The 21,618-nt window shown below is 42.5% G+C and overlaps 1 protein-coding gene across 1 annotated transcript in view; it reads right to left on the bottom strand.

The window, feature by feature from the left end:
• The window catches only part of LOC126213578 (E3 ubiquitin-protein ligase MIB2), a 233,694-nt gene that overhangs the window by 105,553 nt on the left and 106,523 nt on the right, over positions 1–21,618 (bottom strand). The window contains exon 9 of the mRNA XM_049941425.1: positions 4,134–4,264. Coding sequence (XP_049797382.1) covers positions 4,134–4,264 — 131 coding nt within the window. The remainder of the gene's footprint in view (positions 1–4,133; positions 4,265–21,618) is intronic.

The following is a 21,618-nucleotide window of genomic DNA, read 5'->3' as shown; positions in this document are numbered from 1 at the left end:
CCTCCGCTGTTCGATCGTGTGTATCGGAGAGCACCGAATTACGTAGGGATCCAAAGGGAACGGTGATGGACCTTAGGTACAGAAGAGACTGGAACAGCACATTACGTCCACATGCTAACACCTTTTTATTGGTCTTTTTCACTGACGCACATGTACATTACCATGAGGGGTGAGGTACACGTACACACGTGGTTTCCGTTTTCAATTACGGAGTGGAATAGAGTGTGTCCCGACATGTCAGGCCAATAGATGTTCAATGTGGTGGCCATCATTTGCTGCACACAATTGCAATCTCTGGCGTAATGAATGTCGTACACGCCGCAGTACATCTGGTGTAATGTCGCCGCAGGCTGCCACAATACGTTGTTTCATATCCTCTGGGGTTGTAGGCACATCACGGTACACATTCTCCTTTAACGTACCCCACAGAAAGAAGTCCAGAGGAGTAAGGTCAGGAGAACGGGCTGGCCAATTTATGCGTCCTCCACATCCTATGAAACGCCCGTCGAACATCCTGTCAAGGGTCAGCCTAGTGTTAATTGCGGAACGTGCAGGTGCACCATCATGCTGATACCACATACGTCGACGCGTTTCCAGTGGGACATTTTCGAGCAACGTTGGCAGATCATTCTGTAGAAACGCGATGTATGTTGCAGTGCTCTCCGATACACACGATCGAACAGCGGAGGAGTGGTACTCAAGCGTCAACTTTAGGTTACAATATCTCCGGATGTAATTTTACAATGCAACAAACAGCACTGATTACGTATTTGTTTATATGTTCAGATGTGCTAACAAAACTAATGGGGTTCCATTTAAAAAAACGTAGGTCTGTGTTAAAAAACATACTTCTGTGTATTTTTTTATGGTTTGTATTAACCAATTACACTAGCCCCTCTCCTCACGTTCGGTCTGTGGAATCGGTTCGTCAGTATTTGATGTGGTTTACGGAATATATCCAGCAGTAACATTAGGTGACTCACCCTGTATATATTTGGGGTCGGAATAGACAACTTTCGGCCTATATGCTAACACCAAGTGGCCTCTACATTTGTACAGGACACGTCATTCAATGTGGAAAATATTGATTTGTCAGAAAATGTCACATTCTGCTAGTATCGCGAGAGAGTTTCCTCTGCAAACGCTAACTGGTACAGTCTACACATTCGCTATGTAGTCTAGCATCCAGAAGCCCGCAACGAACCCAGTCAACTGATAGGGTAAATGGAGTGGTTTGTTTCAAGCATACCACATTTAAAAAGGATTAAGTTGTGATGTGTTTATAATTCACTATACCGCAATGGTGCTGTTACATACCAATGTCCAGTTCTCACAAGCCTACTGGAGTCGCCAGCATCACAATATTGTTTTATTTGGTATCGTGCTGTGTGCCACAAAACCCGTCTTCTGCATAAGCAATAATGTGGCCTTGGATAGCTTGTTGATGATGAGTGAATGAAGTGGCTGCAGTCAAAGGAAAGCAATTTAGGTAACAGACAAAATGTGTAATGTCATCGGCTCTTGTAGAATGTATCACATAATAACAGGCATAACTCACTGTGTTACACTGTCAGCCAATGCAGCAGAATACTGCAATGACATTTAAGGATAATATTTTGCCCTTGAGGTAAGGAAGTTATGGAGTTCAGTCTCTTTAAATGAGTACGGGGTTTAGGTCAGAGACATTCATTTTCTAAAAAATGAAGACCCACATAACATCCGACCCACTCGCATAGCATCACGTGCAGCATGCCAACTTGGGCAACGGGAAGGTGAGCCAGACTCGTATCGAATCCGTACGACGGATTAATGACAGTGGCTCGTACGCCAGCCAGCCTGAGTGTGGTTATCTGATTGTTTCCCAAACTTGTATAGGCAACTGGGCTGGTCCTCAAATTCTACGTCAGAGAATGCAATAACAAGAAGTTAAAGCACGAAGATACGCACAATTTACAGACAATAGGTCCACATGACTTACACCTCTTTGCTACCTTGGCGACTTTGGTGTCAGAAAGGGCATCAGGCCACACAGCTATGTAATAAAAAATTATTTAAATAAAAAATTAATGTAACCACATTTTTAAAATGGACTAAAAAGTATAAAATAATTTCTCCTAATCTCACTTAGCTTCCTAACCCCTATACAGGTAGTTTCGAAAATATGTGCTTATCCTTTTTTTAATAGCCATGACAATACCCATGGAAATGACTGATATTAGTGTCACAGCCAAAGACCTTTGGAACAGTTTGCTACAACAGTCCTGAGGACATTACAGACCTATCGATACTGAAAGTTTGTAAATGGGGTAGTATACCAAAACCCATTGATATTGCCTTCAGGAAAATTAAAGAGACCTTTGGAGAAAAGAGAACCACTTGTATGAATATCAAGAGTTTAAATGGAAACCTAGTTCTAAGCAAAGAAGGGAAAGCAGAAAGGTGGAAGGAGTATAAAGAGGGTCTATACGAGGGCGATGTACTTGAGGACAATATTATGCAAATGGAAGAGGATGTAGATGAAGATGAAATGGGAGATATGATACTGCGTGAAGAGTTTGACAGAGCACTGAAAGACCTGAGTCGAAACAAGGCCCCCGGAGTAGACAACATTCCATTAGAACTACTGACAGCCTTGGGAGAGCCAGTCCTGACAAAACTCTACCATCTGGTGAGCAAGATGTACGAGACAGGCGAAATAACCTCGGACTTCAAGAAGAATATAATAATTCCAATACCAAAGAAAGCAGGTGTTGACAGATGTGAAAATTACCGAACTATCAGTTTAATAAGCCACAGCTGCAAAATACTAACACGAATTCTTTACAGACGAATGGAAAAACTAGCAGAAGTTGACCTCGGGGAAGATCAGTTTGGATTCCGTAGAAATATTGGAACACGTGTGGCAATACTGACCTTACGACTTATCTTAGAAGAAAGATTAAGGAAAGGCAAACGTACGTGTCTAGCATTTGTAGACTTAGGCAAAGCGTTTGACAATGTTGACTGGAATACCCTCTTCCAAATTCTGAAAGTGGCAGGGGTTAAATACAGGGAGCGAAAGGCTATTTACAATTTGTACAGAAAGCAGATGGCAGTTATAAGAGTCGAGGGGCATGAAAGGGAAGCAGTGGTTGGGAAGGGAGTGAGACAAGGTTGTAGCCTCTCCCAGATGTTATTCAGTCTGTATGTTGAGCAAGCAGTGAAGGAAACAAAAGAAAAATAGGAGGAGGTATTAAAATCCATGGAGAAGAAATAAAAACTTTGAGGTTCGCTGATGACATTCTAATTCCGTCAAGAGACAGCAAAGGACTTGGAAGAGCAGTTGAACGGAATGGACAGTGTCTTGAAAGGAGGGTATAAGATGAACATCAACAAAAGCAAAACGAGGATAATGGAATGTAGTCGAATTAAGTCGGGTGATGCTGAGGGAATTAGATTAGGAAATGAGATACTTAAAGTAGTAAAGGAATTTTGCTATTTGGGGAGCAAAATAACTGATGATGGTCGAAGTAGAGAGGATATAAAATGTAGACAGGCAATGGCAGAGAAAGCGTTTCTGAAGAAGAGAAATTTGTTAACATCGAGTATAGATTTGTCAGGAAGTCGTTTCTGAAAGTATTTGTACATAGTGTAGCCGTGTATGGAAGTGAAACGTGGACGATAAACAGCTTAGACAAGAAGAGAATAGAAACTTACGAAATGTGGTGCTACAGAAGAATGCTGAAGATTAGATGGGTAGATCACATAACTAATGAGGAGGTGTTGAATAGAATTGGGGAGAAGAGGATTTTGTGGCACGACTTAACTATAAGAAGGGATCAGTTGGTAGGACATGTTCTGAGGCATCCAGGGATCACCAATTTAGTATTGGAGGGTAGCGTGGAGGGTAAAAATCATAGAGGGAGACCAAGGGATGAATACACTAAGCAGATTCAGAAGTATGTACGTTGCAGTAGGTACTGGGAGATGAAGAAGCTTGCACAGGATAGAGTAGCATGGAGAGCTGCATCAAACCAGTCTCAGGACTGAAGACCACAGCAACAACAACCAAAACCCAGTAATCAGCTTATATGTAAAGTTAACCTCTGGAGGAGTTCCACACCGCGGGAGACGTAAGCAACCAGGACGCTCACCTTGTCGGGGAAGCTGGTGATGAAGTCTCGGACGGTGTCGGCGTGGCCCTGAGCGGCCTCCCTCACCAGCCGGTCGATGCTGCCGGCCGCCTGCTCCACCACCAGGTCCTGCAGCAGCGCCGCCAGCGGGCCTGCCGCACAGACCGTACGCGTCTCACTCCGCCTGCTCACACACTTTGCTCAAAACTGTGGATACTTCTACGCGACCTTCTGTTCTAGCACTCGCACACACTGATGGTTTGACACAAATTTTATTACGTACTTCGACAGTTTGTCCGTTCCGGGAATTGAGGGTCTCTACTATTTTTGACCATTATCGAGATCGTTAGTGGGGAGATATTGGACACACAACTTCTAAAACTTTCAAGAATGTTTTAATTTTGAGTTTGAAATCAAATACCAACGATTATATATAATAGAGGGAAACACTCCACATGGGAAAAATATATCTGAAAACAAGGATGATGTAACTTACCAAACAAAACCGTTGGCATGTTGATAGACACGCAAACAAACATAAACACACACACAAAATTCAAGCTTTCGCAACCCACAGCTGCTTCATCAGGAAAGAGGGAAGGAGAGGGAAAGACAAAAGGATGTGGGTTTTAAGGGAGAGGGTAAGGAGTCATTCCAATCCCGGGAGCGGAAAGACTTACCTTAGGGGGAAAAAAGGACGGGTATACACTCGCACACACATACACACACACACATCCATCTGCACATACACACACACAAGCAGACATTTGTAAAGGCAAAGAGTTTGGGCAGAGATGTCAGTCAAGGCGGAAGTACAGAGGCAAAGATGTTGTTGAGTGACAAGTGATGTACGGGGGCGGCAACTTGAAATTAGCGGAGGTTGAGGCCTGGTGGGTAACGGGAAGAGAGGATATACTGAAGGGCAAGTTCCCATCTCCAGTGTTAGTGGGAAGTATCCAGATAACCCGGACGGTGTAACACTGTGCCAAGATGTGCTGGCCGTGCACCAAGGCATGTTTAGCCACAGGGTGATCCTCATTACCAACAAATACTGTCTGCCTGTGTCCGTTCGTGCGAATGGACAGTTTGTTGCTGGTCATTCCCACATAGAAAGCTTCACAGTGTAGGCAGGTCAGTTGGTAAATCACGTGGGTGCTTTCACAGTGGCTCTGCCTTTGATCGTGTACACCTTCCGGGTTACAGGACTGGAGTAGGTGGTGGTGGGAGGGTGCACGGGACAGGTTTTACAGCGGGGGCGGTTACAAGGGTAGGAGCCAGAGGGTAGGGAAGGTGGTTTGGGGATTTCCTAGGAATGAACCGAGAGGTTAGGAAGGTTAGGTGGACGGCGGAAAGACACTCTTGGTGGAGTAGGGAGGATTTTGTGAAGGATGGATCTCATTTCAGGGCTTTGAGGAAGTCGTATCCCTGCTGGAGAGCCAAATTCAGAGTCTGATCCAGTCCCGGAAAGTATCCTGTCACAAGTGGGGCACTTTTGTGGTTCTTCTGTGGGAGGTTCTGGGTTTGAGGGGATGAGGAAGTGGCTCTGGTTATTTGCTTCTCTACCAGGTCGGGAGGATAGCTGCGGGATGCGAAAGCTGTTTTCAGGTTGTTGGTGTTATATCTAAAAACAAAGATGATGTAACTTACCAAACGAAAGCGTTGGTATGTTGATAGAGACACTGACAAACACAAACACACACACAAAATTCAAGCTTTCACAACCCACAACCCGGGATTGGAATGACTCCTTACCCTCTCCCTTAAAACCCACATCCTTTCGTCTTTCCCTCTCCTTCCCTCTTTCCTGACAAAGCAACCGTGGGTTGCGAAAGCTTGAATTTTGTGTGTGTGTTTGTGTTTGTCAGTGTCTCTATCAACATACCAACGCTTTCGTTTGTAGATATATATTTATTCATGTGATATAATTTTAAATTAACAATTTTACAATTTCTTTTCTTTACTTGTACTGTTGAACCATACCTTTTGCCAAATTTCACAATTCTACACCAACGGGAAGTACCCTATTAAGTTTTAACGAGTGAGTTTGTGAGAATCAAAATGTGAGACATAAACTGCCATACAATTTGACTGCATTAACTTGGATGCTTAACATTTTTGCACCACCAGAGGACTACGAATCTCAGTATATGACAAATTTCAAATTGATGGGTCTATCTGTTCCTGAGAAATGGGGTCTCAACAGACAGATAGATGGCAAACAGTTTAATAACAAATGAGAAAAAACGTTTTTTTTTTTCTTTCCATGTGATAATATCAGAAATTAATGATTTTCATATTATTTCCTTTGGTTGCACTGTGAAACCTAGCTTCTTGGCTGATTTCATGATTGTAGGTGAAGGGGGAAGCACCCAGTAGGTTTTGATGACTGAGTTTGCAAGTATCAAAATATGTTACATAAATGGCCGTATCTTTTGATTCCATTTATATAGATGCTTCACTTTTTGCAGCACCAATGGACCAAAGACCTTAATACTTAACATAAATTTCAAATGGATACATTTATTTCATGGTGAATGATGACAGCCAAAACAGTTGCAGGATAAAGATTTATTAAAATTCTCGACCACAGTTTCGGTATATCTAAATATACCTTCATCAGAAGTAAAATACCCTGAACAGGAAGACAGTTTCACTGGAAAAAACTTAGCATCGGAAATGAGACAGAGAAAACACTATAGCTTAAGTAACTATAAAATTACCAGATTATTACAGGCACAAAAACATTTAGTCACTTACTAAAATTACTTCCTGCACTGGAGATTCATAAAACAATTGTGCCAAAGGCGTCGTCAGTAGTTAAAACATCATCTCCATTTATACAAGATGATTACAGACAGAGTGTCGATGTGAACACAGCTTAGCACCAGTACTAGCCTACGAACTGTCATGACGAGGGTGTTAAAGCCCTAGGGCAGACAGTTTCGCCGAGAGAGGTCACTTGTGGTATGTGCCAGACACGCGCGTACATTAAAATCCATGGATACATACACATGCGCATCAAAATTGTTGAAACTTGTGCTAATTCAAACCTTCTGTCTTAATAAATAAAACATATCAGAAACATTTAAAAACATCTACGTAAAATAGGAAATATGAAACCAATTTACCTGTGTCCTAGTGTCAAGCAGATGAAGCTTGTGCTACGGAACACATCTAATGAGAGAGGGCACTAGTGTTATGCACGAGAATCTCGCATAACTTAAATGGTAAAATACATACTAGCGAAAACAACCAGAATGTTAAAGTAAAACGAAACCATCTGTCGTGAATAAAAACAACCACACATCCACATCAAAAACCACAAACAGCAAACATCAAAAATACGTAGAATATTATTAAATATTTATCCTGCAACTGTTTTGGCTGTCATCATTTACCGTGAAGGATTTCTACAGTTGCTGTTTCAGCCATGTTTAAAATCTTGGATACATTTACCCCTTCCCGAGAAACAGGTTTCGAACAGTCAGTCGGATGGACGGACGGACAGACAGACAACAAAATGATTCTCTTGTTAGAGGATCATTTTTACAGACTGATTGAAGGTAGAAGTGTATTTTTGAAAGGTAACCCTATGGCCAGTGGATGTCAGAGATTACATTTGGCCCACAAACTTCATAAAGTTTGCAATGGATTTCAAGAGCTCTGCAGTTTTTTGCCACAAACCCTTCTGCACAAAATCAGTGTATGTGGTAAAATTCTACTTTGATTGTAGAATTTCAAAGTTCATCAAACGCTGCAACAAATGTCTCAACGAATCAGGTTCACATAACAAAGGCTACGGTCGAGACGCTGTAAGATGATCCACAAGACAGGCTGGAGCACAGTTGCCAGTCTTCAAGCGTGCAGCGCAAACAGCTGCAGGTGACAACAATAGCCACCTACACAGTTGTGACAGTGACATTTACTAAATCCGTTTGTGTGATCGGTCGAGGTACACATGCGAAGCCCTCTGCAACTGTCAGGGATCAATTTACACCGACTCGTCTTTATTACAATGTATCTGACATTATTGTTCACTGCCACATCAAGAAGTAAGCTTAACAAAAACAAAAAATGACAGCTGATACTGTCCTGTTGTACTCTGAAATGCCACAGCCACACTACTTCAGCATCCTCTAGAGGAGCCAAAATTGGAAGGGGCAACCAATCTCCATTTTCACAGGCAACACAATTTTCTTTTCGCTCCTCTAGTGGCTTGTTATGATACAGTGGTGTGGGGCTTTCAATGTCCAGGACTACACAGGCGTACATCCACAAAAATCAACAGAAGTGACACCCAATCATTGCACTGGCCATTATAGTAGTTCATGTGCCCACAGACGTTTACAGTGAAGTAGGACAGTGCATTTCTTCTTCTTCTTCTTCTTCTTCAGTGCTAAAGCCCTTGGTAAGCCTTGCCTCTTCAACTACACTGCTGGGAAAAAAAATTCATCTAGAAAGATGAGGTCAATTTTCATCTCATGACAGCATGTGCTACCTAGGCGATATTAGACAGACTGATAATGGTTTCAGCACTGTTCACCACCAGGCAGTGTAGTGGCATAGCTATCTGAGGTCATCTGTGCCTTCCCTTTAATAGGGAATGCTCACATCCAGAAGACTCGACGTAGTGTGAATGTGTGAAAAGAGCAGGCAGCTGTGCCACGAAGATTCACTCATGTTTCCTACAGCCAAACGAGCGAGTTTTGAAGGGGTCAAATAGTGCCTTTTGAGAAGTGAGAAGTGTAATGATTCTTTTGGAGAATTGTTATACGAGTTGGATGTCCTGGTCAGTTGTGCAACAATGCTGGTACCCGTGGTCACGTGAGCATTCTCCCACCCTTAGACGAGGTTCTGGATATCCACACAACACAGGTGCCTGTCAGAATCTTCATACTGTAAGAGCAGCGGTGGCAGGTCATACAGCTGTCACAACACAGTAAGAGGGCTTGTGAGCCCAGCCGTGACAACATAAACTGTTGCAAGCTGCTTATTAGTTTAAACTTCCTGGCAGATTAAAACTGTGTGCCGGACTGGGACTCTAACTTGGGACCTATGCCTTTCACGGGCAAGTGCTCTGCCATCTGAGCTACCCGAGCACGACTCACGCCCCGTCCTCACAGCTTTACTTCTGCCAGTACCTCGTCTCCTACCTTCCAAAAGGCAAAGGTCCCGAGTTCGAGTCTCGGTCCGGCACACAGTTTCAATCCGCCAGGAAGCTTCATATCAGTGCACACTCCGCTCCAAGGTGAAAATCTCATTCTGGAAACATCCGCCAGGCTGTGGCTAAGCCATGTCTCCGAAATATCCTTTCTTTAAGAAGTGCTAGTTCAGCAAGGTTCGCAGGAGTGCTTCTGTAAAGTCTGGAAGGTAGGAGACGAGGTACTGGCAGAAGTAAAGCTGTGACGACGGGGCGTGAGTCGTGCTCGAGTAGCTCAGATGGCAGAGCACTTGCCCGTGAAAGGCAGAGGTCCCGAGTTCGAGTCTTGGTCTGGCACACAGTTTTAATCTGCCAGGAAGTTTCATATCATCGCACACTCCGCTACAGAGTGAAATCTCGTTCTGCTTATTAGTTGTGCGACTACGGGCATGTACACTTCCAGCCTGTCTTCCACCCGTGCCACAACATCACTGGTGCTGTCAGAGGGTCACTTGGAAGAGGAAATTGCACGTTGTGGTCTTCAGGGATGTAAGCAGATTCTGCCTGCAAACAAGTAACGGTCATTTCTGCAATGACGTAGACCCGGTGAGTGCAGTCTCAGAGCGCATTCGAGACACACTGGCCCCACCACAGGCCTTGCGGTCTGGCGTGTGATCAGCTACAAAACTTGTGCACTGTCGGTGTTTCTGGAAGGGACGCTAACCAATGCTCGGTACGTGCAGAATGTTGTCAGACCCATTCTCCGGCTACTGTTGCAATGGTAGGATGACGTGTCGTTCCGACAGGATAACGCTCGCTCGCACACTGCCCGTAAAACTCGACACGTTCTGCGAGACGTGAGCAACTTCCCAGGCCGGCACAATCTCCAGACCTGTCTCCGATCGAGCACGTGTGAGAAACGGTGGGCCGAGAACTGACTCGTGCGACTCGTCGACCGATAACTCTCACAGAATAACGGAAACAGGTCGAGCAGGTCCAGCGTCACATATCCTGGGACAGTATTCGCCGTCTGCACGATCGACAGGACGGCAGAGTCAGTGCCTGCACTGCGGGGTGTGGAGGCAACACCACGTATCTATATGGGTGCTTCTGCACGGGACAATACCTGTTACCTCAGAATTGTTTGTGTTATTGATCTGTAAATACACTACTAGCCATTAAAATTGCTACACCAAGAAGAAATGCAGATGATAAAACGGGTATTCATTGGACAAATATATTATACTAGAAATGACGTGATTACATTTTCACACAATTTGGGTGCATACATTATGAGCAATCATTATCCAGAACAACCACCTCTGGCCGTAATAACGGCCTCGATACGCCTGGGCATTGAGTCAAACAGAGCTCGGGTGGCGTGTACTACAGGTACAACTGCCCATGGAGCTTCAACACAATACCACAGTTCATCGAGAGTAGTGACTGGCGTATTGTGACGAGCCAGTTGCTCGGCCACCATTGACCAGACGTTATCAATTGGTGAGAGATCTGGAGAATGTGCTGGCCAGGGCAGCAGTCGAACATTTTCTGTATCCAGAAAGGCCCGTACAGTACCTGCAAAATGCGGTCATGCATTATCCTGCTGAAATGCAGGGTTTCGCAGGGATCGAATGAAGGGTAGAGCCACAGGTCGTAACACATCTGAAATGTAACGTCCACTGTTCAAAGTGCCGTCAATGTGAACAAGTGACCGAGACATGTAACCAATGGCACCCCATACCATCACGCTGGGTGATACGCCAGTATGGCGATGACGTATACACGTATCCAATGTGCGTTCACCGCAATGTCGCCAGACATGGATGCGACCATCACGATGCTGTCAACAGAACCTGTACTCATCCGAAAAAATGACGTTTTGCCATTCGTGCTGCCATTTGTGCACCCAGGTTTGTCGTTGAATACACCATCGCAGATGCTCCTGTCTGTGATGCAGCGTCAGGTCTCCTAGCTGATAGTCCGTGCTGCTCCAAACGTCGTCGACCTGATCGTGCAGATGGTTGTTGTCTTGCAAACGTGCCCATCTGTTGACTCAGGGATCGAGAAGTGGCTGCACGATCCGTTACAGCCGTGCGGATAAGATGCTTGTCATCTTGACTGCTAGTGATACGAGGCCGTTGGGATCCAACACGGCGTTCCGTATTACCCTCCTGAACCCACCGATTCCATATTCTGCTAACAGTCATTGGATCGCGACCAACACAAGCAGCAATGTCGCAATACGATAAACTGCAATCGCTATAGGCTACAATCCGACCTTTATCAAAGTCGGAAATGTGATGGTACGCATTTCTCCTCCTTACACAAGGCATCAGAACAACGTTTCACCAGGCAACGCCGGTCAACTGCTGATTGTGTATGAGAAATTGGTTGGAAACTTGCCTCATGTCAGCACATTGTAGGTGTCGCTGGCAGCGCCAACCTTGTGTGAATGCTCTGAAAAGCTACTCATTTGCATATCACAGCATCTTCTTCATGTCAGTGAAACTCCGCGTCTATAGCACGTCATCTTTGTGGTGTAGAAATTTTAATGGCCAGTAGTGTATAAACAATTCATGTATGCCATATGCACTGTTGCAACAATGTGTCCTGAGTGGGCTGGAAACCCACTAATTTTTTTTTGCTTTTTATTTTCCTCCATGCTTCTCAGCTTTTTGCAGCTCTCTTCCACCCTGGGACTCTCATGGTGGTGAGATAATCTACTACGTCATCAACCCCCTTTCTTGTAGGTCTCCCTTTATGTCAAGTAGCATGGCTCACACCTTTCATTGTTTTCTTTTGTATTCTATCCTCCGCCATTCTCTCCATTCATCCTAGCTTTTGTATTAATCATGGCTTGACAAATTTTACTGCATCTCTTTCTTGTATCAATGCTTGTAGCTCGGAGTGATAGTGTCTCCTCCAGCCTTCTTCCCTTCTTGGAGCATAAATTTTGTACACTACTTTTCCTGCAAAGTTTCTTAAAGCATTTCTGTCATCTTCTGTCAGCATCCATATCTCGGCTCCATACATGTCAACTGGATGAACTGGAGAGCTATATACTGAGAGTTTGACTCTTTCTGAAGGAAGGCTGTTTCTGAATAGTTGTAGCTCTATTCCCTGCTTGTATCCTTTCTCTTATAGCCTTTCCAATGCTGTTATTGTTTCATATTAAAGCTCCAAAGTGATTAAAAGAGGACACTCCTTTGAAACACTTATATTTAGATTTTTAGTGATTCTTCTGGCCTCAGAATGTGACATTACCACCTTTTTTTTTATTTTACTTAGGTTGGAACTTCAGTGGCAACACTGCTATGGGGACATGCTATGCAATGGAATCTACTATTGCCCTGATAGCTCACATTGTTGACATACCTACCTTACCTCCGAGCAAATGGACTCGCCCGTCCCACGTCACCGGCGTGCACACGATCGAGGGAAACACAGTCACTTGTGAGTGAGTGGTCTAACGTAACGGTGCCACTATGTTTTCGAAACAGGAACAACGGAGTTTGATCGAGACTGAATGTGCCAGAGGTCATACAGCACGACAGTGTCATCGAGGTCTTCGAGAGGAGTGCGGGGAATCGGCATTGCCGTACACAACAGTGGCACACTGGGTAAAAGCCGTCAACGAAGGTCGTCAAACTGTGGCAGACACGCATCGTGCAGGTCGTTCTAGAGTCTCTGAAGAAGAAATGCACGCTATTACCACTTTAGTGGACAGTGATCGAAGCCGTACAATTCGTGAGCTCACCCAAGAAATCGGATTACTGCATACGACTGTGCTTTGCATCCTGAAGGAACGTGAAATATTACTGTATCTCATTGCTACCTATCAGAACCCCTCGGAGAGCATTAAAGATGAACACCAGTCCAAATTGTCCATTACATACAAAAATAACCACTATTTCAGTGTACATATAATTCGAAAACGATGCTTTGCTGATTAACATTGTTCTTATGTGAGAAACACAATATAAATGTGAAATTAATACTGTAGCTAATCGAAAGAAATGTAGCACATGGTCAGGATGTACCAGTAAACCTATCAGTATAAAATTACTACAGAAAATTAAATAGAACATATAAATAAAGCACGTTAATTGAATCTCCGAAATATGTTAGCACTAAAATTCAGGCACTAGTTGATTTGTTATAAACAAATTTAGAAATGTAATTGTTACCTGTAACATAATTAGTCAGAAAATGTTATATTAACTCGTAACTAAGTTGAAAATAGGTTCACCTTGTTCAGCACTGAGATCGTAAATTTTTAGCAATGTGTAGCTCGTATTCGGTTTAACTTTTAATTGTGATTTTACATAAAATTGTAATTCTCATTGTAGGTAATTGTTAACAGAAGTATAAATAGAGGTCACGCAGGTGCCTTGGGGCACTCGTTTTTTGGCTAGGGTTGCGAGCAAATGCATTGTAGGCTCACTCGTTTATTGATTGTTGTTAACTCTGTGTCGTTTGATGTCAACTTTGGGTAGATGTTACGTAACCGGTACAGTTCACCAGGCTCGGACACCAGAGTCCTGTAAATATATTGGTATTAAAACTGCACTGTACTTTGGAATTTATTTGGGAGTCTTCCGCAATCCTTTTCATAAGCTGCACAGCGACGAGACATGAATCCAGGATTGTTTCAAAACCCTGAGAACCAAACAACTCTCAATGTTGGTAGAATTGACGTGAAAACAACAGCGCATCGACTGGGCATTTCACTCAAAACATTTGCAATGCGGAGGTGGGAAAATATAAACATCTCAAACGCTTGGGCACAGGCGAAAAATTGCATCGTGTTGGGTTCCTTATGACTTGACAGAAATGCAGAAATGGATGCATTACGACACTGCTCGGACGCACCTGGAATGCTAAGAGTGTGAAGGAGAGGCTTTCTTACACCGTATCGTAACACTGGATGAGACGTGGACCACATTGTACGAGCCAAAACTAAAACGCCAATCCAATGAATGGCATCATTATGGGTCAACGCGAAAGTCAAAAGTGCGCATTAGCCCCAGTATGGTGGAAGTCGTGGTGATTCTCATGTACGGCTGTTATGGTGTTATCCTAACGCATTACGTTCCTCCACAGCAGACCGTCAATGCACAGTATTACTGTTTGTTTTGGAGAATCACCTGCGAGCAGCTTTGCAAAAGAAGTGACAACACTTTCTGAGCAACCTACTCATCATTGTGCACGACAATGTGCGAGCACATACAGTGCAAGCTGTGGCTGCTCTGTTCGGTCGATGGGACTGGGAAGTACTGTACCATCCACCGTACTCCGCGGACTTAAGTCCTTGTGATTTTCATTTGATTCTAAAGATGAAGGAACCACTTCGTGGCATTCACTTGAGAACTGTTCTAGAAATTCGACGGGCAGTAGACTGCTTCATTCGCACCATCAACAGAACAGGCTCCGCTAACGGTACACTACGCCTTCCACATCACTGGCAAAGCGATCTACACAACGCTGGTGACAACTTTGAAGGACAGTAACAGGAGCAAACATGTAACTCTTTTGTATCGGTTGTGAATAAATAATTGCCACTATTTAAGTTCCAACCCTTGTAATTTACTATAAAGCTGATTTTTAATTATACTCTTTACACTGCCAGGTAGTTTTCTTTCAGTGGGTTGGCATTTCTTCTAATTGCAATGTCAATTAGTAAATGCACATATCTATCTGTATGGTGGCTCTTTTATTATTTTATTTCCTGTGCTGTGTAGGGCTACATTGAGTAAGTCAGTGGAGAGCCTATCACCTTGCCTTACACCTTTTAATAAAGACAAAGTTTTCACTTCTACTGAATATCTTTACTCATAATCTTGTCTCCGTAATTGGCATTCTGATTAGATTTATTGGTTTAGTACATATACCAACTTCTCTCAGCACTCTTGTGTAGTTCTCGGTGATTTATGCTGTCGGCTTATCTGAACTTAATGAACAGTAAGTGCAGATCTATATTATATTCATAGAATTTTTCTATCATTTGCCCAATTGTAAGTATTTGATCAGTTGTTGCTCTGTCTGGTTGAAAACCACATCTGTGCCTACTTTTGTATCCTTTCATTTAGTACATTTATGAATATCTTAAAGCATGCTTAGTAGTGGTATACCTCTTTAGTTTCACATTTCCTTACTTGTAAATGGGGATTATTAATCCAGCTTCCTAACTGTCTGGCAAGGTTTCAATTTCCCATATGTCTGATATTAGTGTGCACAGTCTCTTATTACTGCAGCTCCAACACTTTTTATTAATTCAGAGATAATGCTGTCTTCACCGGGATCTTGATTGTTTTTCATCTTATGGCAGCCACAGAAATCTCTTGCAGCATTCGCTTTCTTGCATCCTTGCCTACTTCCAGCTCCCCTCTATCTTCCGGTGAAACTGTCTGTTGTTCTTCTTCTATGTCGGTATTTACTTACAATTTCCCTCTCTCTACTTCAGCACGGTTTTACTTTTGGCTGGAGTCTACTCCTTCTTTTGCCTACAGCACAATCAATTTTTTTTTTATTTCGCTCTGTAGTTCTTGACATTTCTTCTTGGTCCATTCTCCTTTCCCTCTCTTGCACAGTCTGTTAGCTCTCCTCCTTAATTTCCCAAATTGTGACATATTAGTTCCCATTTCTATTTCTAACAATCTTGTCCTTGTCCTATTCTTTTCCTCTATTACCAACTGCGATGTTTTATCAAATCATTCGTGGATTCTTCTGTTTTTCTCTCACACCTACTATTTCTTCTGCAGCATCCCTTGATGCCTTTTCAATCCAGGTATTACTCTTTATTACTCAATTTTCTACTTAGTGTTAGTATAGTGGTACATGTTGCCAGAAAGCACAGCACCATGTATTACTTTCATTTTAATAGACCAAAGGAAGGCGTGTGTGTGTGTGTGTGTGTGTGTGTGTGTGTGTGAAAAAACTGACTTTAATTAGTAAAAGCATAAAGAGCACCTACTGTGACCTGGTTTGTGGACTGGCCAGTAAGAGGTCATTTGCACTTTGCAGTAAGAGGTCATTTGCACTTTGCAGTCGTGCTTCGAGGGTGATGGGGTCCAAAGAAGAAAGCAGCCTGACGACAATGGTAGATCACTAAAGAAAAATGAATGTTGTTATATAGACTCTGTGGTACAATATTTTGTCTGAAAAGCTTTGTTAATTATCAGTTGTTTTGAGGTGAGAACATCCTTAACGAACAAACAGAGTTAGCTAACACCCCTTTCCTGAAAAATTTCCAAAAATTACTTTCCAGCCTCCAAAGCAAATAATATTAGTACACCTATCTGCAGATCAAGTAGCAAATTTATATGTTACTATAATTCTCATGATGCTAAATATAATTAAATAATATACTATTTTACAACTTTATAATTAATTTAGCAATATCAACTAAAAAAAAAAAATTTCAATGTCTCTGTACTAGTGTAAAACACATTACAGTTGTGTAAATGAATATATGATCCTTTCCAAACATAGGACATCATCGTCAAATGTAACAATATATCATAGCATCTGTGATACTCATATGGTTGTACGTTCTTTGTATGTATCAAAACATGTGGTGCGTGGTAGAAATCATCTCAGAGACAAATCTTAAGTGTTCAGTGAGAACAATTTACGTGTGCAACAACAAGAATGCAGTGGGAATGCATTTACATCTACTGGACGAATTTTATGAAAACAAACACTCAAAACTGACGTTTCACGTAAGTCAGGTGCAACGAAAATCTGTAACACAACCATCTGTGTGTGGCATGTTTATAATTATGTATTATTTATATTTTAGGACAATTAATCTGTAAAAAACACACCACATGTCATAAAGAAAGCATGAAAACCGTCCGAGGATGAATCACAACGATTCGGAACTGGTAACGGTAGCCTCTGAATAAAGGAACTGAAAGTAAATTTGTGGCTGGTTGCTGTCCTAACACCATCAACATTTGTATTCGTAAACATATTTTCTGCTCACGGCTTCCGTCTCGTACATTTTTCCAGTCTTCCCCAGTTTGTAACAATACTTGATGTTTACATGTTGCTCCACTGTGCTGTGACACTTCCTCTCACATTGACTAAGTTCAGCTGGTAGCAATGTGTTAACACAGCCAGTCACATGCCGTGCATGCCATGTATCGATTCTTGTCAAGTGTCTGAAGACCCGTGCTCATGCACGTACACATGTGCCAAGTTGCCATTCAGATATGACACCATTCACCAAACTTCTTAGACACACCACGTACAAAAGGCATTGTCCTGACCGACTGACTGACTGACTCATCATTGCCCAGCCCAATACGGTCGCAGGTTCGAATCCTGCCTCGGCCATGGATGTGTGTGATGTCCTTAGGTTAGTTAGGTTTAACTAGTTCTAAGATCTAGGGGACTGATGACCACAGCAGTTAAGTCCCATAGTGCTCAGAGCCATTTTTGAACCCAGCCCAAACCACTAGACATAGAAACTTGAAGTTTGGAGAGGGTGTGAATCTTATAATGTAGGCATCGTTTACAAAGGGATTTTTCAAAATTCCAGCCCAAAGGTTTTTTTACTTTTTTGTTTTTGTTTTTGATTAATTCAGTCTCTTTGGGTGTGAAACAGATGATGAAAGGTTTTATGGAAATATTTCACTGTGGAAGCATTTCTGAAGATAAATCTATGAAAATTTGTATTTGGGTTCTCTGTTAGAAATAAAACATATGCCTGTCACCGATTTTGGAAATTCAACCCCTATGGAGGTGACACAGGGTCAGCCGGATACACGGACTCATCGCCCGGCCCAAAATCGTTAAGGATAGAAATTTGAAGTTTGAAGAGGGTGAGGATCTTATACTGTTTAAGAAGGGATTGTCGGAAATTCCATTCCTGAGGGGGTAAAACAGGAGATGAAAGGCTTTTTGAAAGTATGTTGCTGTTATGGGAATTTTGAAGCTAGAACTACGAAAACAGGCATATGGTGTCTCAATCGGAAAATTAAAAATGTGTGTTTCAGCATTTTTGGAAATTCAGCCACTAAGGTGGCAGGATAGTGGGTGAAAGCTTTTTAAAAATAAATAATTACTAAAGAATTACCATCAAACAGGGTGATTTTGGACACTGGGACAAATTCGGACAGTATGGCTTATTTGCTCTTTGCTACTGCACAGAAACAAATACTAACAAAGAGATAGAGGGGCTGGCCAGTACTTACCTCAGCTCAGTACAGCCGATAGATAACACAAAACAGAACAGAAAATTTACATTCCCAGCTTTCGGAACTTTGTTCCTTCATCAGGGAGGAGAGAGGGGAAAAAAGGGAAGAAGGGAAAGGGGATTCAGTTACTCACAACCCAGGTTTTCTGTTCTGTTTTGTGTTATCTATCGGCTGTACTGAGCTGAGGTAAGTACATCTACATCTACATTTATACTCCGCAAGCCACCCAACGGTGTGTGCCGGAGGGCACTTTACGTGCCACTGTCATTGCCTCCCTTTCCTGTTCCAGTCGCGTATGGTTCGCGGGAAGAACGACTGTCTGAAAGCCTCCGTGCGCACTCTAATCTCTCTAATTTTACATTCGTGATCTCCTCGGGAGGTATAAGTAGCGGGAAGCAATATATTCGATACCTCATCCAGAAACGCACCCTCTCGAAACCTGGCGAGCAAGCTACACCGCGATGCAGAGCGCCTCTCTTGCAGAGTCTGCCACTGGAGTTTATTAAACATCTCCGTAACGCTATCACGCTTACCAAATAACCCTGTGACGAAACGCGCCGCTCTTCTTTGGATCTTCTCTATCTCTTCCGTCAACCCGATCTGGTACGGATCCCACACTGATGAGCAATACTCAAGTATAGGTCGAACGAGTGTTTTGTAAGCCACCTCCTTTGTTGATGGACTACATTTTCTAAGCACTCTGCCAATGAATCTCAACTTGGCACCCGCCTTACCAACAATTAATTTTATATGATCATTCCACTTCAAATCATTCCGCACGCATACTCCCAGATATTTTACAGAAGTAACTGCTACCAGTGTTTGTTCCGCTATCATATAATCTTACAATAAAGGATCCTTCTTTCTATGTATTCGCAATACATTACATTTGCCTATGTTAAGGGACAGTTGCCACTCCCTGCACCAAGTGCCTATCCGCTGCAGATCTTCCTGCATTTCGCTACAATTTTCTAATGTTGCAACTTCTCTGTATACTACAGCATCATCCGCGAAAAGCCGCATGGAACTTCCGACACTATCTACTAGGTCATTTATATATATTGTGAAAAGCAATGGTCCCATAACACTCCCCTGTGGCACGCCAGAGGTTACTTTAATGTCTGTAGACGTCTCTCCATTGATAACAACATGCTGTGTTCTGTTTGTTAAAAACTCTTCAATCCAGCCACACAGCTGGTCTGATATTCCGTAGGCTCTTACTTTGTTTATCAGGCGACAATGCAGAACTGTATCGAACGCCTTCCGGAAGTCAAGAGAAATAGCATCTACCTGGGAGCCTGTATCTAATATTTTCTGGGTCTCATGAACAAATAAAGCGAGTTGGGTCTCACACGATCGCTGTTTCCGGAATCCATGTTGATTCCTACATAGTAGATTCTGGGTTTCCAAAAACGACATGATACTCGAGCAAAAAACATGTTCTAAAATTCTACAACAGATCGACGTCAGAGATATAGGTCTATAGTTTTGTGCATCTGCTCGACGACCCTTCTTGAAGACTGGGACTACCTGTGCTCTTTTCCAATCATTTGGAACCCTCCGTTCCTCTAGAGACTTGCGGTACACGGCTGTTAGAAGGGGGGCAAGTTCTTTCGCGTACTCTGTGTTGAGTCGAATTGGTATCCCGTCAGGTCCATTGGACTTTCCTCTGTTGAGTGATTCCAGTTGCTTTTCTATTCCTTGGACACTTATTTCGATGTCAGCCATTTTTTCGTTTGTGCGAGGATTTAGAGAAGAAACTGCAGTGCGGTCTTCCTCTGTGAAACAGCTTTGGAAAAAGGTGTTTAGTATTTCAGCTTTACGCGTGTCATCCTCTGTTTCAATGCCATCATCATCCCAGAGTGTCTGGATATGCTGTTTCGAGCCACTTACTGATTTAACGTAAGACCAGAACCTCCTAGGATTTTCTGTCAAGTCGGTACAAGTACTGGCCATCCCCTCTATCTCTTTGTTAGTATTTGTTTCACATCTTTATATGAGATTTTCCATTAATCATTTAGATCACCTACTGCACAGAAAGAAAGAGTTACTTATTTTAACGTCCGTGTGCCAGTTATTTTAAGCACAAGATTGCATTTATCGCTTTCCACAACTTTTATTTTGTGTCAATTGTTTCCCTAGGTGAATAATTGACAAAAAGTCTCAGTGTTAAAGATCCACACATTATCGTAAAGTTGAAACTTTCTATTGTTGCACCGAGTGGGAAGTTATTGTAACCGTAATTGTCGACATGCTCAGTAGCTAAAAGCACTGAGACAATTTCTGTTCAAGTTTGTCGAGTTTCTCGTGCAAGGTTATAAAATAACGACAGTTTTGTAAAACTGTGTAATGTGTGGGGTGATTTCGGACAATGCCAAGAACGTATAAGAGCAGGAGAGGTGCTACAGTACGGTGTAATTATGACCCAGAACTTTTAGATAAAGCTGTTCATGATATTCAGAGTGGTAATTTATTGTACAGAAAAGTGTGTGATTTGTATGGTATACCTGAATCAACCCTACAAAATAAAGTGCAGGAAGCACATCCGTAAAAAATGGGAGGACAGCCAGTGCTAAATAAAGAAGAAGAAGAAGAAGAAGAAATGTTGAAGCAAGGTATCTTGAGGGCTGCACATTGGGGATTCCCCTTCACTAAATTAGATATTAGATATTTAGTTAAAGGCTACCTCGATAAACCTAGCAAAAAAGAGAAGAAATTTCATTATACCTTGCCAGGAGAAGAATGGGTGCATTTATTCCTCAAACGACAGTCAGAAAATCTTTCCATTCGCTTAAGCAAATATATTAAATGAGCTCGTGCAGAAGAGAATGAAGAGACTGTTTGTTTAAATTCTTGCAAAATAAAAACTTATTTGTAATATATAAAATTCATTATATCATTCCCTATCACTTATTCGTAACAAATGGCTCCCTTAAAATGTGTAAAATGTCACCAAAATCATATATATATAAAAAAGAAAACGGGGGGGGGGGGGGGGGGGGCAGTAACTGTCTGAATTCACCCTCTATATACTGTAACTCTGTAACTTTGGACAGAGATGATATGTCTGCTTGTGTCTGGATATGTGTGGATGGATATGTGTGTGTGTGCGCGAGTGTATACCTGTCCTTTTTTCCCCCAAGGTAAGTCTTTCCGCTCC

This window comes from Schistocerca nitens, chromosome 11, assembly GCF_023898315.1.
Source record: "Schistocerca nitens isolate TAMUIC-IGC-003100 chromosome 11, iqSchNite1.1, whole genome shotgun sequence".
Classification (NCBI taxonomy): Eukaryota; Metazoa; Arthropoda; class Insecta; order Orthoptera; family Acrididae; genus Schistocerca; species Schistocerca nitens.
Note: the sequence above shows the minus strand (reverse complement) of the source record. Positions and strands in the feature narration are given on the sequence as shown.